This window comes from Sceloporus occidentalis, unplaced genomic scaffold, assembly GCF_023333645.1.
Source record: "Sceloporus occidentalis isolate IW3139 unplaced genomic scaffold, rSceOcc1.0.p SCAF_4, whole genome shotgun sequence".
NCBI classification, from domain to species: Eukaryota; Metazoa; Chordata; class Lepidosauria; order Squamata; family Phrynosomatidae; genus Sceloporus; species Sceloporus occidentalis.
This window is the reverse complement of record NW_028316984.1, coordinates 197702362-197724134: the sequence shown is the minus strand read 5'-3', so window position 1 is coordinate 197724134 and position 21773 is coordinate 197702362. Positions and strand designations below refer to the sequence as shown.

Here is a 21773-nt window from a genome sequence, read left to right as displayed (position 1 = left end):
CTGCTGCCGCTCGAGGGCCCAGGCTGTCTGGGGCGGCCATGGAGGAGGCCTGGGGCGGCGGCGGCGGGGGGCGGCGGGCGGGGGTCCCGCGGGGGCGGCTGCTGAGGGACAAAGACCGCGACGGAGGAGGAGGAGGAGGAGGGGGCCTGGCCATGGCCGCCGTCACGCCGGAGCTCTTCGAGGTGAAAGCGGCAGGAAGCGGCGAGGAAGGAAGGAAAGAAAGGGGCTCTCGCACACTTTGGGGCCCCCTCCCTCCTCCAGCCGAGGCTCTCCAGGGGAAGGGCTCTCGTTTCGTGGGGCACGGCCCCCTTCCAGGATAGCCCCATTCGGCCCTATGGAGGGGAAGGGGCTCTCTCTCTCCCCCCCCCACATATATATCCCTCCATTTTGTGGGGTGCACCCCCCAAGTATAGTCCCACTTGGCTATATTGAGGGGAAGGGGGTGTCTTTCTCTGGCCCCTACTTATATCCCTCCATTTTGTGGGGTGTATTCCTCAATATAGACCAGGGGAAGGGGGTCTCTCTTCTTATCCCCCCCCACATATCCCCCCATTGTGTGGAGTGCAGACCAGACCTCCCCCCTATATTGAGGGGAAGGGGTCTGCCCCCCACAGATATGTCTCCATTTTGTGGGGTGCAGCCCCAGTATAGTTCAACATGGCTATATTGGGGGATCCCTCTCTTTCTCCCCCTCCCCACATATTTCCCCCCATTTTGCAGACCTCCCCCCCAATATAGCCCAATTCTGCTACATTGAGGAGAAGGTGTCTCTTCTCCCTCCCTCCCTCCCTCCCCAGATATATATATATATATATATATATATATATATATCCCTCTATTTTGTGGGGTACAGTCCCCTCAATGTCGTCCAGTTTGCTGATATTGAAGGGGAAGGGTCTCTCCCCAATACATCTGTTCTTCCATTTTGGTGGGTGCAGCCCCCCAATATAGTCCAATTCGGCTATATGGAGGGGAGAGGGGGGTCTCTCTGTCTCCCCTCCCCACATATTTACTTTGACAGAGGCCTTTGAGGTAAAAAATAAAAAGGGGGGCCCTTTCCATCTCTTCTTGTTAGGGCCCCATGAGGGGTTTTTTGGAGCTGTCAAGGGGAGAGAAAACCCACCCACTGATGCAAGAAAGCCCTGAGGAGGGAGTTCGGGGGGTTGTCAATATTGGGGGAGGAAAAAAGGGGGAAATCTCAAGAGCTGGGTTGAGGGGGCAAACGATGGGGAAGGAAGCTGTCACAGGGTGGGATATATGTGGGGAAAGACCCCCTTCTCCTCAGGGGTGTCCCTGCTGAATTGGACTGTATGGGGGAGGGACTGCACCCCACAAGATGAAGGGCAGGGCAGATGTCACCCAGGTATGCTTTGGGGGGGGGGTCTACAAAGTCTATGTGGGAAAAGAGGGTCTTTCTGCCCCCCCCCCCCCCAATCCCTGCATTAGGGAGACAGGAGGGAGAGAGATATCCAAGATGATGATAATATTAAGAACCTGATGTGTTGAACTATATGGGTGGGAAAGAGCACCCCATAGGATGGAGGGCAAGCCAAATGTCACCCCTGTGTGTTTGGGGCTATAGCCTCTGTGTGGGGAAAGAGGGTCATTCAGTCCCCCTTGGATTCCTGCAGAAGGTGACAGGAAGGAGAGAAATAAGAATAGATAAGAGATGATGATGATAATAAAAAGAGCCTGATGAATTTGATTAAAAGGGTGGGGAATAGGACCCCATAGAATGGAGGGCAGGGCAGATATAACCCCTGTGTGGTTTTTTTGGGGAGGGTGGGGCTATAGCTTCTGTGTGGGGAAGAGGATCATTTTGCCCCCCTTGCCTTCAGCAGCCAGGAGGGATGGCAATAAAAATACAGGGAAAATGATGATAATAAAAAGGCCTTGCGGAATTGAACTATGGGGGAGGGAGCCCCCATAGAAGGGAGGGCAGGGCAGAAGGCATCCCTGTGTGTTGGGGGAGGGCTGTAGAGTCTATGAGGGGGGAAAGGGTCTTTCTGGCTGCCTTAGGGAGACAGGTGGAATACAAATCAAATATGATACAGGTTGAGACTCCCTAATCCAGTATTCTGAAATACTTCAAAATCCCAACCTTTTTCCCCCTGGGAGGCTGAGATAGTGACACCTTTTCTTTCTTGTGGCTTAGTGTTCACATGCACAATGTTACTAAAAACAGTGTGTATAGCATTAACTTCAGGCTCTGGATATAAGGCAGTGATGGCAAACCTATGGCACGTGTGCCAGAGGTGGCACTCAGAACACTCTCTGTGGGCACATGTGCCGTCGCCCCAGCACAGAGTTTGCCAGAGTTTGTTACTGGAAAGCCAGAGGTACATGGCACTTTGCAATAAATAAGTGGGCTGTGGGTTGCACTTTGGACACTTGGCCTCTAAAAGGTTCACCATCACTGATATAAGGTGTAGATGAAGCATAAATAAACGTTGTGTTTATGCCTGGGCAAATCACACTCTCTCAGCCTCAGAGGATGGCAAGGGCAAAAGCCTTCTCAAGAAACTTGTCAATGAAAGGGTTGCCATATGTCAGAAATGATTTGAAAGCACAAAACAACAACATCAACCCACCTCCAAGGTATCTGTGTACATATATGCAAATCTGAAACCCCAAGTACTTCTGTTCTAAAGGATTTCAGACAAGGGAGACTCAACCTGTAATGATAATTAGGTTCTGTGAGTGAGGGATGAACCGAGAGAGTGGCAAATGCATGAGGGACCCCTCCTCCCAATTAGTTATAATTCATCTTTATTTCCTGTAGGGGTCAAGGGGGGGGAGATAGGGGTGTCTGTTAAGATCAAAATGGTCTCTGAGGTAAATAAAGGGAAGAGGAGAGCCTTTCCTTGACAATGGGACATGGACATAGTAGGGAACCAAAAATGAGGATAAGAGAAAGTTGGTAACAACTTGAAGGCACACAACAAGAAGTGTGTAGAAAGTTGTCACTGACACAACAGGAAAATATGAGAAATGTGGGACCAAGAAAGAAGACAACAGGAAGCCTTAAGGGAGGAAGAGGGGTTTTTGGGGTGCAGTAGGGATATGCAGTGGAGATAATTTCTTTGGTTGGGTTCACAACTAAATTTCTTTTGCATCAGATGGAGGGATTTTAGGAAGAGCCACGAATATTTTGTTGACAGCCATTCCAGAACAGATGCTGCTGTTGTTCCATAACTGTTTATTTTTATATACTGCTCTGACTCTTTTTATGAGGAGGGGAGAAAGTGTTAGTACTTCTGTCAATAAATAAACAGCCTCTTAGCCGTTGACTAGCTAGGCCCCAGCCTTGGGTTCTGTGAGGGAACTTGAAGCACTGAAGCTAACCAGAGTTGCTTTGCTCTCTTCTTGAGATCCCCATTTATTACATCCATGACTTGCTGTTGTGTGCCTTCAAGTTGTTTCTGAGTTACCTCGACCCTAAGGTGAACCTATCATGGGGCTTTCTTGGCAAGATTTGTTCAGAGGAGGTTTGCCATTGCCTTCTCCTGAGGCTGAGGGCACATGACTTGCCCAGTGGGTTTCATGGCCGAGCTGTGAATCGAACCCTGGTTTCCAGTCATAGTTCAACACTGAAACCACTACACCTTGCTGGCTCCCAATAAGACTGTGTAATGGCTTTTAAACGTATTATGTATGACATTCTTAATCATACTTTGTTTAATCCACATTATAAGTCACCTGTGGTGACTTGGGGAAAAGTGGATTTCATGGTCTCCAGAGCCATAGTCCTACTCTCAAACCACTACTCCACAAGATTTAAAATTTCTGATTTTTGTGAACAGTTTATCTAAGTTTGATCCCAGGGCTTCAAGGTTGACTCAGCCTTCCATCCTTTCGTAGGTCAGCAAAATGAGTACCCAGCTTGTTGGGGGCAATTGGCTTATATATTGTAAACTGCTTAGATAGTGTTGTGTTCACTATTAAGTGGTATAAAAATGTAAATGCTATTGCTAAATGCTGTTGGGCTTGCCACCAGTTTCTTTTCCTGTACCCCACAACAGCTGTGTGTCAAATAGTAGGTAAATTGGCATGGTGATGGGAATTCATTTGCTAATTTTGTTCTCATCCTATAGTGGTTCAAGACACAGGAGGCTTACTAGGAAAAAGTGGCAGTTCAAATTTATATATTTGGCTGGAGAAAGAACAGTGAGCTTTAGACTCAAACTGAGAATTAAATTATATAGCTATCTTTATATTACACACTGCTTTTGTGAAGGATAATATGGTGTAAAACTCGGCTATATCTTTGAATGGTGTGAAATGGTGCAGGATGCTGTGCAATATGCAGGATGATGGACTATACATCTGTTATAACTGAAGGATTTAGAAATGGAATCTCAGTGGGGATGGGAGTCTTTTACATTCATGGAATTATAAAGTACTGTGAGTTTACTTTAAATGTGGTGTATTCATCCTGTGGAATTCACAACCTGAAATGAACATCATCATTCCAGCCTACTGCAGTTGGGCCAAAACCAATATCCAGAGTATAGACCAATGATTCCTAAACTGGTCCTCCAGGTGTTTTGGAATTCATCTCCTAGAAGCCTTAGCCATCTTGGACAGTGGTCTGGGATTCTGGGTGCTGAAGTCCAAAAACACTTGGGAGGCCAGAGTTTGGGAATCACTGATGTAGACCATGGGCATCAGGCTATCCCCATTCAGGCAGGCTCATAGGTGGGGTGTCAGACAAAGGTGGTAGCTGGCACTCCAAGCCAAATAGGCTGCTTACGCCTTGATGCATTCCAAAGCCATGTACTTGTTCCTCAAGAGGAGTGTGGTCTGTGTCTTCATCAGGTTCAAATTATCTCACCTGTACCAGTGAATTACCTACCAGCAGAGCTTGCAGACTGAGCCTTCGTGTATTTCCTCCCATCTGGTTCATTACTAAGGCCAGACACTAGTTCAGCTCTTCTCTGGTCAACACCTGCTAGAGCTGAAAAGAGGTAGAGTTGCATGTCATCAGCATATTGGTGATATCAGCAGTATCACATTGCACATCTTTTCTCCCTCACCTGTGTAAAATGGGTTGGGAGTCCAACAGGTATATGAACTATTAGCCAATAACAGCCTATCCAGCTGATCTTTTATAGTGGATCTTATAAAATTTCCTACACCTGATTCAACAGTACAGAAACAGACAACGATTTGGCTATGTTAATGATTGTATTACATCTCGGCGTGTTTTAATTGATTATTTTATGTATTATGGTATTGTGTAATTGTATTGTTTGATTTTATCGGTTGTAATCTCGCCTCGATCCACAGGGAGAGGCAGGAAATATAAATTATTATTATTATTATTATTATTATTATTATTATTATTATTATTATACTGTAAATGGGCCAGTGGGGTGTAGTGGTTTGAACGTTGGACTGTGGTCCAAAACACACTGCAGAAATACTCCAGTTTAAGACCACTTTAACTGCCCTGGCTCAGTGCTAGGGAATCCTGGGAATTGTAGTTTATTGTGGCACTAGAGCTCGCTGACAAACAAGGCTAAATGTCTCACAAAACTACAGTTCCCAGAATTCTCTAGCCTTGAGCCAAGGCAGTTAAAATGGTCTTAAACTGGATTATTTGGACATATGGCACTGGAGACTAGGGTTCCAATCCCCCCCTCGGCCATGGAAACCCGTTGGGCGACCTTGGACAAGTCACATACTCTCAGCCTCAGTGGAAGGCATTGGTAAACTCAATCTGAAGAAACGTGCCAAGAAAACTCCATAGTAGGAGTGCCTTAGGGTCACCATAAGTTAGAAATTATTTGAAGGCACCCAACAGCAACAAATGTACATACCAATTTTCATGGTGATTTCATTTGTCAAAACAGCATATGATATAAGTTGCCATTTCCCGACTGAAACAATTTTGAAGGTCAAAATAGGGTTTTGAACTTGAGGTGTAGAAGTTTGTGTTGACCACATATAATTTTATCTTAATATCCCACAGTCTCACGTAGTACTTGGCAGTTGCACTAAGTTACAGGATGATAAATGGATGACTTAAAAACCAAGGTTTTATATATCAACCAATCTTGCCGTACCACTTGGTTCAGTGTAGGTGTGAAGAAACTTGTGTATCCTGTAAGGTTATGTGTTTCAAGATTTTATGTCTGTCATTGATATTAAAATGCCCAGAGCTGAATTCTACCATAGTACCTGCCTCTAAACCCACTGCATCAAGAAGTCTTAATTAATCTTAATGGACTATTTGTAAAACCTCATGTTTCCTTCGACTAGATCAGATTTTTATATTAGGTAGAAGAAATAATACTATTTTACCATATTTCTGCTTATAGGGTAATTATAGTAATTCCTCTATTGAAAATGTTTTATATTGCTGTAAAAAAACCCCTTCTTGACAAACTGTACAGCTTTACATGGAAATGATCTGGCTAATTTACTTGGATATGTTTTATAAATGTAAGAAATAAGTAACCTTCAAAGAGAGCACATTAAAAAAAAGATTTTTGTATAATACAAACAGTGCATCTTGTGTTGTGGAAAGATGCAGTTTTCCTTGTGGCTTTTTCATCTACATAAATTTATTGGGGCAACTTTTAAAAAAGCACATACTACTTCATGCAAGCTTTCGAGCCTCCACTGGCTTCTTTGTCAGACAAAGATGTTAAAAATCATACAGGAGAAGAAAAACATGATCGCTACATTTTGTCACAAGATGTTACCTCTTATAAGATGTGGATGCATTCAGGATTTGTAGTTTATATATCAATAGCAGGGGGTGAGAGTGATAGGATGAGGATCACAGCAGTGGAGAAACATGGATGGCAAGTTAACTGGTGACAAATTGTTTTTGAAATGGGATTTGCTGAAGTATCTGGCTCCCTGTTCTTAGAAGCAGTGGGCTATGGACTATATGGACTGTTTGTATGCTACAGTGACTTAGAGGAACAGGAGGAGGAGTGTGTGCAGCTGCCTTGTATTGAAAGAGATCATCTAACTCACTCTTTACTCTGAGTAATGACAACTCTCTGAGATCTTGGGGGGAGAATTTTAACTCTGCTATCTAAGATCCTTTAAACTGGAGATACTGAAGATTTTACCTAGGCATGTGTGAATGCAAAGCATAGAACTTACAGCAAAGTTCTGTCCCCTCTATCCCTAAAGTGTAGCATGATGAAAAGGAACAAGATGAGTGTGGGAAGGGCATAGCAGAATCCTATGAACTTGAGAAATGATTTGAACATTTCCTTGCCCAATTCACACTTTTTTTTGAGCTACTGGATGGGAAGGGATCTGTGTGCAAAACTTCAGCATCATCCTTGAGTGACAACTCTGTTGAATTCTTTCAGCATATATTATGACAGAGCTTTGAAGTAAAGGATAGGCCTGGACAGTAGAAGATTAGAAAACACAGCTTTTTCAACATACGGTAGTTTTGAAAGCCTTGGATGAGATGTTCTCTATTTTTAAAATAACTCATTTTTACATTTGGTGCACAAAAGTGAAAAGTGCTGCTGGATAAAAAGTGCCTTTATGCTTTATAAAGCATCTGCTGCAGAAAAAGCTTACTGCTATCTAGGCTGACATGTAATCAGTATGTATCTTGCATGTCTCACTGCTGCTTCCTTTAAAAAAGTATTTTCCTTCTTGTGTGGGTAGGAGCCCTTTGTGGCAGATGAGTACATTGAACGCCTGGCATGGAGGACTCCCGGTGGAGGTTCCCGAGGAGGCATGGAAGCCTTTGATCCCAAAAGGTAAAAGTAGCAGCATAATCCAACAAAAGAATGAGTATTTTTTATCATCTCTAACATAAAGAACAAGAATTCAGAGACATTGCCATGTTCGTCCGCAATAGCAGTACACAAAGGGATCTTGAAGCACCTTTGAGACAAGCAAGTTCCCTTTGCATAAATAACAATTATCATGTGTATCAAATAAGTATCCATAAGCTGTGAGAGTTGCTGGTTCTCTATGATTACCCTCTCCCACCCCCATCATCCATGGAAGCTCCTAAGAAAGTTTTCAGTACAACAAATTGAATATGTAGAAAGGAGAATTTATTATTATTATTATTATTATTATTGTTATTATTGTTATTATTATATAAATTAAAAGGCCATATAGAAGATCTTCTGAAAGCCCAGATTGGGGAAGGAATGAGTTTTTGATCAGGCATTTTCTGGCAGATGCTACAGGTAGCATTGAGGACCTGATGAGTAACTTTGGGAAAATCTCCTGGGCTCCCATACACCATCAGTTCTTGTAAGTTGCTAGTTCAGGATAGAATTCAGGATGACATGCTTGTTGATTGTGTATGCAGTTAGAGATGTGAAGGTACAGAAAACAGCTGGGAAATTGTTTTCCCCGTTTACTCCAAGGGCAACTTTTTGGTAAAGAAATTCTGATGAAACATGTTCTCTTTACTTGTTCAAAATGCCAGATAGTGCGTAGACTGAACACATGTATGCTATGACTGGGTTGTCATTTTAGGCCTCATTCACATGTCATTTTTTTATCGGACCGATGCAAATAAGCTGACTCATGCATTCTGGGTTTGTTATTCACACCATGGAATCGCATCTTTCTGGGAATCGCATCGCTCCGCATCTCTGTGAGGTTGGTTGGTCACATGTGCGGGCACACTTCCTTTGTTCCTGCACCTGCTGGCAGTCCTCAGCTGGACAGAAGTGGGGCAGCATTCTTTTTTTTCTCCTCAGTTTCCCTATCTCTTTTCTCAGCAGCTGTTACACTGGGGAAGGGGTGGCACTTTCTCAACCATGTGGTCTGTTGATGATGCAAATGCATTTGAAACCCATTAAAAGCATGTAGAGTTTTATCCTGAGTCTATTCAGGTCTATTTGCATTGTTGTTCACACAGCCGATGCAAATCTTTTGTAAAAACTCAGGAAAAAGCCCAATATCGATTATTCTGGGGTAAATGGGGTTTTTTGGCAGCCCCCTCCAAACCCCCTTAATTGAGTGCATTCGGGATGCTTGTAAACAACAAAGATTCATCCCGAATTCATCCTGGATTACTTTCATCATGTGAATAACCCCTCAGTGTAAGGTGCATACAGGAAATCTACATTACATTTGATGATATTACACAATTTAAGAGCTCACTACTTCAACACTGAGTTAAACTTGATTATCTAAATATTATCTCAGCCTAGTTCTTAAAATTGTGAATCCATGGGATTGTTTCTGTCCTGTATACTTAATTTTATTACAGAAGGTCCATTCATTTCCAGCACTCTCTCTACTAGATCAAATTTGCAGATGACACCAAATTAGGAGGAGTAGCTAATACCCCAGAGGACAGGATCAAGATTCAAAATGACCTTGATAGATTGGAAAGCTGGGCCAAGGCTAACAAAACAAACTTCAACAGGGAGAAATGTAAGGTACTGCACTTAGGGTGGAAAAAAGAAATGCACAGATATAGGATGGGAGACACCTGGCTGAATGAAACTACATGTGAAAGGGATCTGGGAGTCCAAGTAGACCACAAATTGAACATGAGTCAACAGTGCCATGCGGCAGCTAACAAGTCCAATGCAATTTTAGGCTGCATCAATAGAAGTATAGCATCTAGATCAAGGGAAGTAATAGTTCCACTCTATGCTGCTCTTGTCAGGCCCCACCTGGAATATTGTGTCCAGTTCTGTGTCCAGTTCTGGAACATGTCCAAAGAAGGCAACTAAAAAGGTGCCCTATGAGGAACGACTTAGGGAGCTGGGGATGTTCAGCCTGGAGGTTAAGAGGTGATATGACAGCCCTGTTTAAATATTTGAAGGGATGTCATATTGAGGAGGGAGCAAGCTTGTTTTCTGCTGCTCCAGAGACTAGAACGCGAAACAGTGAATGCAAGCTCCAGGAAAAGAGATTCCACCTCAACATTAGGAGGATCTTCCTGACAGTAAGGGCTGTTTGACAGTGGAACAAACTCCCTCAGAGTGTAGTGGAGTCTCCTTACTTAGAGGTCTTTAAACAGAGGCTGGATGGCCATCTGTTGGGTATGCCTTGATTGAGATTTCCTGTATGACAGAATGAGGTTGGACTGGATAGCCCTTGCGGTCTCTTCCAATTCTATGATTCTAGCCACAGTTTTGTTTGAGCAACGCTAAGGCTGAAGTCCTGTTGGTCCACTAGCTAGTGTAGCTACATTGGTGTAGCAGCAGTCCCAGGAGGAAAAAGATTGCAGGTATAGTAGCCATGAAGGAAGCAAGGCATTGGAGGAATAGGCAGCTCACAACAAGCAGATTTGTCAGTTTTCTCTGCCACCATTGTGTGACCCTGGAAAAAGTACAACTGTTAGTCTAGTGCATGAACAGGATTCCAGCTATTGGCTTACATATGTTAATTTTTTTTAAAACATGACAAATACAATTCTACGTGATAAGTTATAAATGAAATATTTAATTTAAAAGCAGTAAGTACATTTAGGCTAGATAGGAAAATGAGTGCTGCATACAGTTCAGTTATCTCCTCCCCGCTCTCAATTGTTTCCACACACACAAAAAAAAGAATGCCTCCCATGGCTTCAGAATTTCAAGAAATTTTGCTATTTCATACACAGAATTTTACCTGTGGGTTTTTGTGTTTTTAGTTGTGTTTTGTATTTTAACATGCTGTACCCTGTCTCGAGCCTTGAGGAGAGGCAGGAAAGGTTATGTCGTGAAGCCTGCTGGGGCAAATTTCCCTACCTACTCTGTTTATATTGGTGCTGAAACATTATGGCTCTTAATTGGTCTAATTTTAGGCCAAAAACATGCTACAAAAGTGTCCTATGATGGGCCAAAATGAACTTTAATATGTGACTACAGAATGATGTTCAAGAACTGTAGGGGAAGAGAGTAGAATAGAAATGCTGTTGATATAATGATGATAAAGTTAGCATTTTTTTTGAAATGTATATTACTTTTGAATACTTCCATGGTGTATCTGTCTTCTATACTCATTTATAGTTCTGAAATAATACTGTATTTTGCAACATCATGTTATGATTTTAGTGTTACAGATAAAGCTTTTGCATAATAAAAGCTGCCTTTTCAAACATCTATCTATCTATCTATCTATCTATCTATCTATCTATCTATCTATCTATCTGTCTATCTATCTATCTTATCTATCTATTAATACCTCATCAGATTGCAAGAAGAATTTGTAAATCACATCAATGAGCTGAAGTTGCTTGATGAACGAATCCAGAGAAGGGTGGAAAAGTTAGAGCAGCAAGTCCAGAGGGAAGCCAAGGAATTTGCCAAGAAAGTTCAGGAACTGCAGAAAAGCAACCAGGTAGGCTGCCAAAACACAACCCATTTCTTGTACTGATGCTATTTGACTTTACAGGAAAATCTCATGTTGTACCCTGAGGTTCTTTGTCACATTCACTGAGCTAGGTTTTTTGTCTCCTGAAAGTTTAATCTGGGAGTCGTAAAGTCGTATTTGAGCACTCTCATAGCAATTACCTCTTGCTTCTCGCACATCTAACAACAAACAAAATCTGAGGGAGAGGTATCTATTCTTTATAGTTATGCTGGCTCATGGTGGTAGTCGAAGGCTTCAGCTAGTCAAAGGGGGCACCCACATTTGCAGTGGAATCAACCGCTTATCTTTCATCAGACACCATCAGGCAGGAATGGAAGATGAGATACAAGAACTCAATTTACCTTGTCATCTATGTTAAGTATTTTGTGGAAGTGGGTATCTGTATGTGCATGTGTTTTTCCCCCATTTGATTTGATTGCATCTGTTGGTTGTGCGTGTGTCTGCAACAGTGGGACTAGACATTGAAACTATCAGGGTCAGTGATTAAGACAGAAAGCCTTGTATATAACACAAATTGCATCTTAAAGCTGAATGATGTGAAATGCTATGAAATATTTTGTACATTTCACTAAATCCTTAGTACCAATCTGCCTGAGTGTTTAAGCACTAGCTGAATGAAGTCAGTGTGATCATCCTTGCCATGTCTTAGATACCAGTGGAATTACAGTTATTCACATTTTGTCAGCTAAGGCCCTGATTTTTCATCAGCTTGCTTTGGATTTTCCCGGAAAGTGGCTGAGTGCTGTATCTTCCAATGTATTGGCTTCTCTGTGTCTTTTTGTTCTTTTGAATGCTGGTTTAATAACTTTATTTAATTACTGTAAACACAAACAGTATTGCTTTGTTAATATGCTTCTCCCAGGTTGCCTTCCAACACTTCCAAGAACTTGATGAGCATGTCAGCTATGTGGCAACTAAAGTCTGTCACCTTGGCGACCTGCTAGAGGGGGTAAACACGCCGCGGCAGCGGCTAGTGGAGGCTCACAAACTGATGAAGTACTTTAATGAGTTTCTAGATGGAGAGCTGAAGTCTGACGTTTTCACCAACCCTGAAAAGGTAAGACCCATCAACAGGATTGAAAAGTATTGCAAGCAATAAGCTGAGTTGCCCTAATTACAACTCTTGCAGTAACTTTTCCACAGCTTTGGCTCCCCAGTGAGCAACTTGTCTGAGCACCATTGTTCTGGAGTGCAGATTAACTTCATTTACCTGCAGATTCAGCTATTCTGAATGTGGTGGCAATGCTGCCACATTTTCATTTTGCAAAATCATAAGCGACTTGGAAGAATGCTGAGAGAGTAACTCTTTAGAATACCTTGGAAAGCTCTTGTGTTCTTTTCTTTTTTTCTGAACATCTCGCCCTAATTCTTCTCACTTATGAATGAGCATTTTTGTGCCTATATAAACTCCATGAGAGATCTCTCTTTACAGAAATAAGTATTGTTAGACTATCTTTTAGGCTCCACATTTTTTTAATATGCTGCTTTGTTTTTTCCTGCATCTGTATAAACTGCAATGGAATCTGAGGCACATTGTTCAAAGAAATCCTGCATATTTAGGAATAGCTCTTTCTGCATTTGACTTCATAATTCTGAACCACGGTCCCTGATACTGAGATAGATATAATTGTTTGCTAAACCAGTTTCTCACGATTATGCATAAAGTACAGTTTCTGAATTCACCCATCATGGAATTAGCCTGTTGTAGCACTTTTAAGTGTTTAATACAGTTAGACCTCAATTAACAAATTAATTGTGTTCCTGGTTATTGCTACTTTAACAGAAAGTTTAGTACCAGAGATTGAGATAACATGAAAAGAATAGGAATAGGTTCCTATACCACAAAAAAGAAGAGAATTTAACATGTTTCAGCAAATATTTTAGTCAAAACAAAGAATATGGGTATATGAAATGAAACAATCAGGTCATGTGAGTCTTGCATCAATTAAACAAAACATTTTAACTTCCTCCACACCATGTGAAAGTTTCTCCAGGACATCCAGGGAAGAATATTTCTTACACTGGCTCCCACTTTTCTTTTGGTTTCCATTTTGGTTGTCAGACTTAATGCTTCCTTAACATAGTGGCTTGGGGAGATGGTGAGGTGGGCTTTTCTACTTTCCCCCCTTTCTCTGTTTTGCTGTTCATGCATGGTCAGTAAGGGATTCTGGAGAGAATGCTGTTTATCTTGCTTGTTGTAGGCAAGCGCACACAGTTATAGGACTGGCTAGAGTAATTGCTGCTTTTATTGTAGCATTTATTGCAGACACACTGCAGTCAGCTACCAAAATACCATTTCTCCAGCTCTCCATCATCCTTCCAGTACCAAAGTTGCTAAAAGAAGAAGAAGAAGCTTTCAGCTAGACAGAGGAGGAAAAGGGGACTGAGAGATACAAAAAAGACTTTGTAAAATGGAGGTTCTTTTGTCAGAGGGTTTGTTAACTGAGGTATGCCTATATAGAGTATACGGGTTTACCTTCTTCAAGACATATTTCTGAGCTTTTCCTCTTAACAAGTCCTGAAATTACTCTATAGGGGGTTGGACTGGATGGCCCTTGTGGTCTCTTCCAACTCTACGATTCTTTGAATCTATAATTCTAATACATATGTTAGCTTTTTTGACACATTTGTCATAATTTATACATCTGTGATAGTATTTTCATGTCTGTAAATATATTCTTCTATATTCTGTAAAGTTTCTCATCCATATACATGATTTAACAGGTTTCTAATTTAAAGGTAGTACAGTGGACCCTTGTTATACGCTGGGGTTTGGTTCCAAGATCTCCCGTGGATAAAAAAATCTGTGGATGCTCAAATCCCATTAAATATAATGACATAGCAAAATGGTGTCCCTTATAAAAAATGGAAAAACGAGGTTTGATATTTGAAATTTATACTTTTTTTGAACATTTTCAAACTGTGGATGCTTGAATCTGTGTATAAAAAAGTCCGTGTACAAGAAGGGCCGACTGTATATCTCAGAGTTACAGTGGTATAGTGGATTGAGTGTCAGACTAGGACTCTGTGAGTCCTATGTGTGAATCCTCACTCAACCATGGAAACTCACTTCATGACTTTGGGCAAGTCATGCTCTCTCAATCTCAGATCTTGCCAAGAAAACCCTGTGATAGGTTCATTGTAAGGTCATCATAAGTTGGAAATGACTTGAAAGCACACAGCAACAACATTTTTCTTCTCTTACTTTCTTAATATGCATGGATGAGTTCATATTTTTTTTCCACTCAGGTCCATATATTTATTAATTCCAGAAGGGGTGCCCATTTTAAAGCACCCAGTCTTCCACAGTCCTTTGAAATTTGGATTGGATATCTAGGGAGAATTACTTGGAGATAATTTGTTTGTTGTTGTTGTTGTTGTTGTTGTACTGCCCTTGTGTTTACCCATAGCAACCCCGTGAATGAGACACCTCCAAGACCCCCTATCCTCTGCTGCTCTGCTCAGTTCCTGCAAACTCATACCTGTGACCTTCCTAATAGAGTCCATCCATATAGCATGTGGCTTCCCTCCTTTTCTACTTGCCTCCACCTTTTCCCGGCATTATTGTTATTTCCCAATGATTACTTATCTAAATTTATCTGAAACAATCAGTAAGGGAATTACAGTGAATTCTTTCCATATCAATTATAGTCTGCCTTTAGATTTTCAGTGCAGCAGTGCTGGTAATGGTATCCTGCTAAAAGTTTTGAAAGCTACATCCTGCCTTTTTCAAAATCCAATTCAAACAACTTGTGTTATTAATATAAAAATAGTTAGGCTATCCCTTTTTCCTTGCTATTTTTACATAAAGGCTTTAATTCTAGCAAATCAGTGAAAAGAATAGGACATGGCACATCATGTCCTTTCCTCTGACGTACTACGTGGACTCACAGATTTTCCCTTTGGGGTTAGGCAATCTTTGGTAGTTCCCTTTGGAGTTGAACAGTCTTTGGCCCGTTACAGACAGGCCTAAAAGTGCGCGCTCTGCGCGTGCTAGGGTTAGAAAGGAGTGTCTTTTCCGGACACTCCCAACCCTAGCATGTGCGGAGCGCGCACAAAATGGCGGCGGCTGTTCCACCTGGCCGCCGCAATTACGACGTCATGACCAAACGAGGCAGCGCGGACATGACGTCCTTGCACCGCGCGAGAGCGCTTAGAGCACCCTTACATGGCGTAAGAAGGAGCTCCGAAATGGAGCTCCTTCTGGAGTTTGCATCGCTGGCGTAGCCTTCAGACGGCTGCGCGAGCGGCGCAGAGGAGAAAGGGGCCAAGCGGCCCCTTTCTCCTCCTCCCTGCTGCCGCGGGGCGTCCTTAGGGCTTGAAGCCCCAAGGACACCCCTTTCCTGGAAAGCGCCTGGAAAGCGGCGGATCGGGGCCTCAGAGGCTGCCGGTCTGGCAGCTGAGGCCCTGATACAGCAGGGAAAGGGGCGGGTGCAGGCCGCCCCAAACGGGCGGTCTGTAACCCGCCTTTGTGCTGATGGCTGCAGATGAATGAAGAAGTTCAGAGAACAAATTGCCTACTGCCTTATAAGAACAGAGACACTATCTAGGATCTAAACCATTATTTTGATGTCCCCTACTAGTTTTGTCTGTTCACCAAGGTTGGGAATCATTAAAAAAGAATCAGTTTATCTAACAAGATTGTCACACTACATTCTTAAAATGCTGCTAGGTTGCTTTAACTGCTCTGTCTGCTTCCTGTTGCACTTTGAGGTTTGTATTTCAGTGAAGCTGAAGCTGAATATTCTAAATGCCCCTTCCTAAACTACAAGTCCCAGAATTTCAGGGGGTTGGACTGGATGACCCTTGTGGTTTCTTCCAACTCTATGATTCTATGAATGCAACAGGAGGCAACCAGAGCACTTAAAGTGACTTAGCCCCATTTTAAGAGTGTAGTGTGATCATGTGGTAGATCTGACTTTAACCTTTTCATCAGATCTCCACAGTTGCTTTTTCTAGTATAATAAACAAACTAATTCTTCTGACTTCTGAAATGAGTTTCTTCTTAATGATCCAGACTTTTCCAGCCTCATGTCCTAGACTCATTTCAGACTTCAGAAAGTACTAGTTTGTTTATTTTATTAGATAAAGCAACTTGAAACAACATGGCCACCATAATAATAATAATAATAATAATAATAAAATTTTATTTCTATACCGCTATTCCAGCGATCACAGCGGTGTACATCAAAGAGTAAGACAATTGAAACATTAGCATGAAATAATACAAAGTTAATAATTAAGAACAGTTAAAAAAAAAGTTAAAAAAAAAACAAAACCTAACAACACCCTATACAAGTGGCTGTGTAGAATGGAATACACAAAAACATTGCCACGGGGAAAAGAATGACCACAACGCTCACGGGGGGAAAGCCTGGCGGAACAAAAAAGTCTTCAAGTTCTTCTTGAAAGCATCGAGGGAGGTGGAAGTACGGAGCTCATTGGGGAGGGAGTTCCAGAGCTGAGGGGCTGAAATAGAGAAAGCCCTCTGAGCTGATACATATCGAGCGTCTGGAACTCTTAAAAGATGTCTTTCACCCGACCTGAGAGTGCGGGGCGGATTGTATGGGGAGAGGCGGTCCTCCAAGTACCCTGGGCCCAAGCCATTTATGTTGGATGGGTGAGGTACAAGCTGTAGTCCTAACACATCTGGACCGTGTCAGGGTGGGGAAGGCTGTGTTATGATATCAAATGCTGTAGTTTTGTTGTATAACCTGATATTTCTTTTAATTAACAATCTGGTTGGCTAGGAAATAAATGACTTAAGGCTCGTACAGACAGTCCAAAATAAAGCTGCCACGGGTCACTTTGGAGGTATGCTGTTTAAATGACACACACATCTTAAGAGGCCAGAAGCTGCGCCAAAGCTGCACTCCAGTCCTTAGGAATAGAGCGTGGCTTTACCATGGTTTCTGGACTCTTAGGACGCATGCATCATTTAAACAGCATACCTCCAAAGTGACCCAAAGCAGATTTATTTTGGCCTGTCTGTATGGGCCCTTACTTACTCATCTTTTTAATGTTGTTTTCTAAAATTTTGTTCTTTATAATAATTTTTTTATAAGTGGGGCAGGTGTCTCTGAACTTAAACCAAGCTGGTTGCAAGAAACAGCCCTGCCTAGTTCCACAGGTGGATTCAGTTTTATGTATTAAATTGTCATTCACAGATATGCAAGCAAGTAGGGCAGTGATGGAGAACCTTTTAGAGACTGAGTGCCCAAACTGCAACCCAAAACTTACTTATTTATCGCAAAGTGCAGCATCCCTCTGGATTTCTAGTGAAACTCTAGTGAAGTCTGTATTGGGACGATGGTGCGTGTGCGCACAGAGAGGGCTCTGAATGCCACCTCTGGCACATGTGCCATAGGTTCGCCACCACTGAAGTAGGGTTTGCATATCAATTTTCCCTGCTTTTAATCCATGAAGGACATGTTTCTACTCCATTCGGTCAAATGCTTTCTTCCACAAATGAATGATTTTTAAAATAAAAAAATCATTTTACATCAGATATACTAACACAAACTTTGTTCTTTGAGTGCTAGTCCTTATGTAGCCAAGGGAAGTATCAGCAGGCTTTAGACCAGGGGTCGGCAACCTGCGGCCCGCGGGCCGGATCCGGCCCGCCAAGGCCTTCCTGCCGGCCCCTGCGCAGTCCTGCCGCCGATTGCCGCCGATTTCCCCCGTTTTCGCGCCGCTGTGGCCGCCATTTTGTTTTTCAAAATGGCGGCTGAAGTCTCGCGTGACCTCAGGATGGCAAAGGTCACGCGAGACTTTGGCCGCCATTTTGAAAAACAAAATGGCGGCGCCCATTAGGAGGCCTGGTGCAGCCCCTGGAGCACTCCAACAGGGCTCCAGGGGCCACAGCAGGCCTGCATCGGGCTCCACCTTGCCCTCTGCCCTCCTCCTCCTTATGAATAGAAGAGCAGGGAAAGGAGGAGGAGGAAGGAGGAGAAGCCAGCCGGCCAGCAAGAGCAAGCCAGAGAGAGGTTGGTTGCATCCTTAGGGGAGGGGGGTTAGCCTTCTATTCTGAATTGCATTTTAGTAGTAACTTGTTAATATTATTATTATTTATTTGCCCTTGGTGGTCTCTTTGCAAAAACTCCTTTCAGCTCCTTGTGCTTTTCTGGGTTGAGACAGTGGTGCATGCTTTTCCCCTTCTATTCTGAATTGCATTTTAGTAGTAACTTGTTAATATTATTATTATTTATTTGCCCTTGGTGGTCTCTTTGCAAAAACTCCTTTCAGCTCCTTGTGCTTTTCTGGGTTGAGACAGTGGTGCATGCTTTTCCCCTTCTATTCTGAATTGCATTTTAGTAGTAACTTGTTAATATTATTATTATTTATTTGCCCTTGGTGGTCTCTTTGCAAAAACTCCTTTCAGCTCCTTGTGCTTTTCTGGGTTGAGACAGTGGTGCATGCTTTCTCCCTTCTATTCTGAATTGCATTTTAGTAGTTTCCATGCTAGTAACCTTTATTATTATTATTATTATTATTATTATTATTATTATCATCATCACTCCATGGGCGGAGCATGCGGCCCCACCCCTGGAGGGTGGAAGCTCCACCCCCAGCATGTGGCCCCGCCCCCAGAGGGTGGAAGCTCCACCCCACTGCTTCGGCCCCCCAGTTGTCCGAGGGACAGCAACCCGGCCCCCGGCTCAAAAAGGTTGCCTACCCCTGCTTTAGACAAACACATAAACAGAACAAAATGCTAAGTAGAGGCTGGAGACCAGATCTAGAAGCAGCCCAAGGAGGGACTGTGTATGCTCAGGAACAATTGATTGCTGAGGGTCAAAGTATGGGACAGAAAATCAGGGCAACAGAGCGTGCAACATTCTGTCTTGTACCTGTACCTGTTACTATACTTTGATATATAAAAGGTCTGTTCTAGAACATGATTCAGATGGATATGAAAATAAACCATAGGATTGGATCCAGATTTAAGCAAATTAAGCTGGGTTGGCAGAATCAGTCCAATCATAATCTCTTCTATTGTGTTGTCAGACACCCCTTTTATGCTGTGATCCCATACATGTCTACTCAGGAATAGGTCCAGTTGACTTTTAACCCAATGAGTATGGCAAACAGCTAGCCTAGAAGTGGACAAAGATCTTTCCAATAGCCCTGTGAGTTTCTCCCACCAATTAGACTGAATCGTATTTGACAGCTCTCCAACCATGACATCCAGAGTGACTTGACCCTATACAACTACTTTTCCAGCTCTGGAACAATAGGAATGTAGGAGATGGGGAAGATCATTTAACATACCTAAATGCATCATGTACCTTTGTCCAACTAGCCACTGTCTCCCACCCTTCCTTCTCTCTAAAGAAACCCTCACTTGAAAGCCTTGGAGTAACTTCAAGAAGGAATGCACAGGCAATCTTTCTAAGGCAGTTTAAGTGGGTCTGGATTATATTATGACATCTTTCTTTCCACACTATTAAAAATTACTGTTGTCTTGTATTTATGCTATACCTTTAGCATGATTTCTTTGCAGTATGGATGACACTTAGCTCTAACATTGGTGTGTGGAGGATCTTACACCAAAGGCCCAATAGTTTACCCCTGCCCCTTACTTAAAAGCACAGGTGGCAAAACTGGATCTTAGGAAGAACAGCCCCCTGCGTCCTCATTCAACCCTCCATGTTTGCCAGATACAAGGTACCTGTGCTCGGGGCCAGTCTGCTGGACTTGCTGAAGTGAAGCTGGATGGGAAAAATCTCGTTCCTTCAATCTCCCCATCCCAGTTGTTTTTCAAGTTTTCCTTTTATTGTGAGGTCTTGCAAGGATTTTCGTCACCACTTCCTGTAGGCTGCCCTGTAGTTCCTTGTCTGCAACAAATGCTTGTATGTCTCACCATGTTTCCAGGGCCACTTTATACTTCAAAGGGTTTTGATTGCCTGCTAATCTTGGCAGTTTTCAAAACTGTAATTTTTGCCTATTTTTAAACCAGCTTTGCAAATCTCACTTGCCTGGGTGATAAGACCTGCTCAGCTACCCTTGCCTGTCATGACAAGTAGTCATGAAAAGACAGATCTTTTCACTTCACTGTGGCACCACGGAGACTGAAACCCTTTTATGCACCCTAAAACTCTTTTAGTGTACACTATGCCACTAAAAATGTGCTTGGGAAACAGGGGAAGATTTCCTTCGTACAGGCCCAAGACAAGTACTAAACATTTAAAAATTGTACCTCTTCATTAAGGGCTGCCTCTTGATTTTTTTTATTTTTATTTTTGGCAGTTTCTACTTCCCAAAGAACTTCAACATACACTCTCTGTTTAGCTTCCCGGCCTGTTTTCTTTCCCCTTTTTTTCTCAAAACAGAAAAAAAGAGCTCAAGGCAGTTGTTATGTTCTCCCTCTATAATATCATGCAGCAACTTTGTGGGGTTGCTGAAGTGCCCAGGGCCTTCTAATGAGGTATGTAGTAAATTGACAGATATTACCTGAGGTCCCGTATGGTGAGCATAATGTAAGAATTCTGCTCATGGGACTCTGCTGCAGTGCCCCTGTCATCACAATAGGATGTGATGTGCTGCGATAGCAAACCTCTGTCCCTGCCATACCATTGCTGGTAAAGAGTGGAAGGGACTAGAGAAACATCTGTCTCTATCCCCAAAGCCAGACACAGACAAAGGACAACCAAGATATGTTGCGGTCCTCTGGATGTCTCAGTGAACAGTGTCATCTGTCTGTATTTGGTTTCGGGGACATAGCCAGATACTTTTCTGATCCCCTCTGCTCTTCAGCAGCAACAGACTGGCTTTGGGAGAGAGGTTAGCATAGTACAGCAGTAAGTCTGGAGTGAGGGGAGCTTTGGTTGTTGTAGTGGGTGAAAGAGAATACTGACCTCTTTAATGATCTAAAAGACATATGCAAGGATAAGGTGGACTTACTCCTGCTTATGTCACTAATAGGACGCCACTATTGAGTCAGATGTATTTGGCTCAGTGTTGCTTATACTATACCGAGTGGCATTCAACTCTTCCTAGACTATTAGTAGCCTTTCCCAGCCTTACAATGCCAGGGATTGAATTTGGGAAATTCTACATGTAAAACATTTGCTCTGTCATCCATTATGAGCTGTGGGGGTTGGAGATGGAGGAGAGTAAGGTGTAACGTGGGTTGGAGGATTTGAAATTTGAGGGCCTGTTTCAGATTTCTTGTCTGTATTAGATACATTATGGAAATATTGCTCAGAAGTGTTTCAGATTTTCAATTACCGTATATATACTCATCTATAAGTCTAAAAATTTATGCCCAAAAATTGACTGCAGGTCAACTTATTTACGGGTCATTGTAGTAATGTGATAACAGCTCTTTCAGATTTCCCCATGCCTTGACAGAGGGGAGTTTGTTTGTTTCTGGAGCCAAGCAGAAAGAGTCCTGGGTGATTGATTCACATTGCTGTTTAAGAGTTGCTCTCCCACCCATGTGTCTGAAGTTGAAC

The 21773-nt window shown here is 42.6% G+C and overlaps 1 protein-coding gene across 1 annotated transcript in view; it reads left to right on the top strand.

Moving 5' to 3' along the window:
* Positions 1 to 38: 38 nt before the first annotated feature.
* Positions 39 to 21773, top strand: part of EXOC5 (exocyst complex component 5) — a 39081-nt gene continuing 17346 nt past the window's right edge. Inside the window, exons 1-4 of the mRNA XM_089522833.1 lie at positions 39 to 182; positions 7648 to 7742; positions 11139 to 11286; positions 12182 to 12376. Coding sequence (XP_089378959.1) covers positions 39 to 182; positions 7648 to 7742; positions 11139 to 11286; positions 12182 to 12376 — 582 coding nt within the window. The remainder of the gene's footprint in view (positions 183 to 7647; positions 7743 to 11138; positions 11287 to 12181; positions 12377 to 21773) is intronic.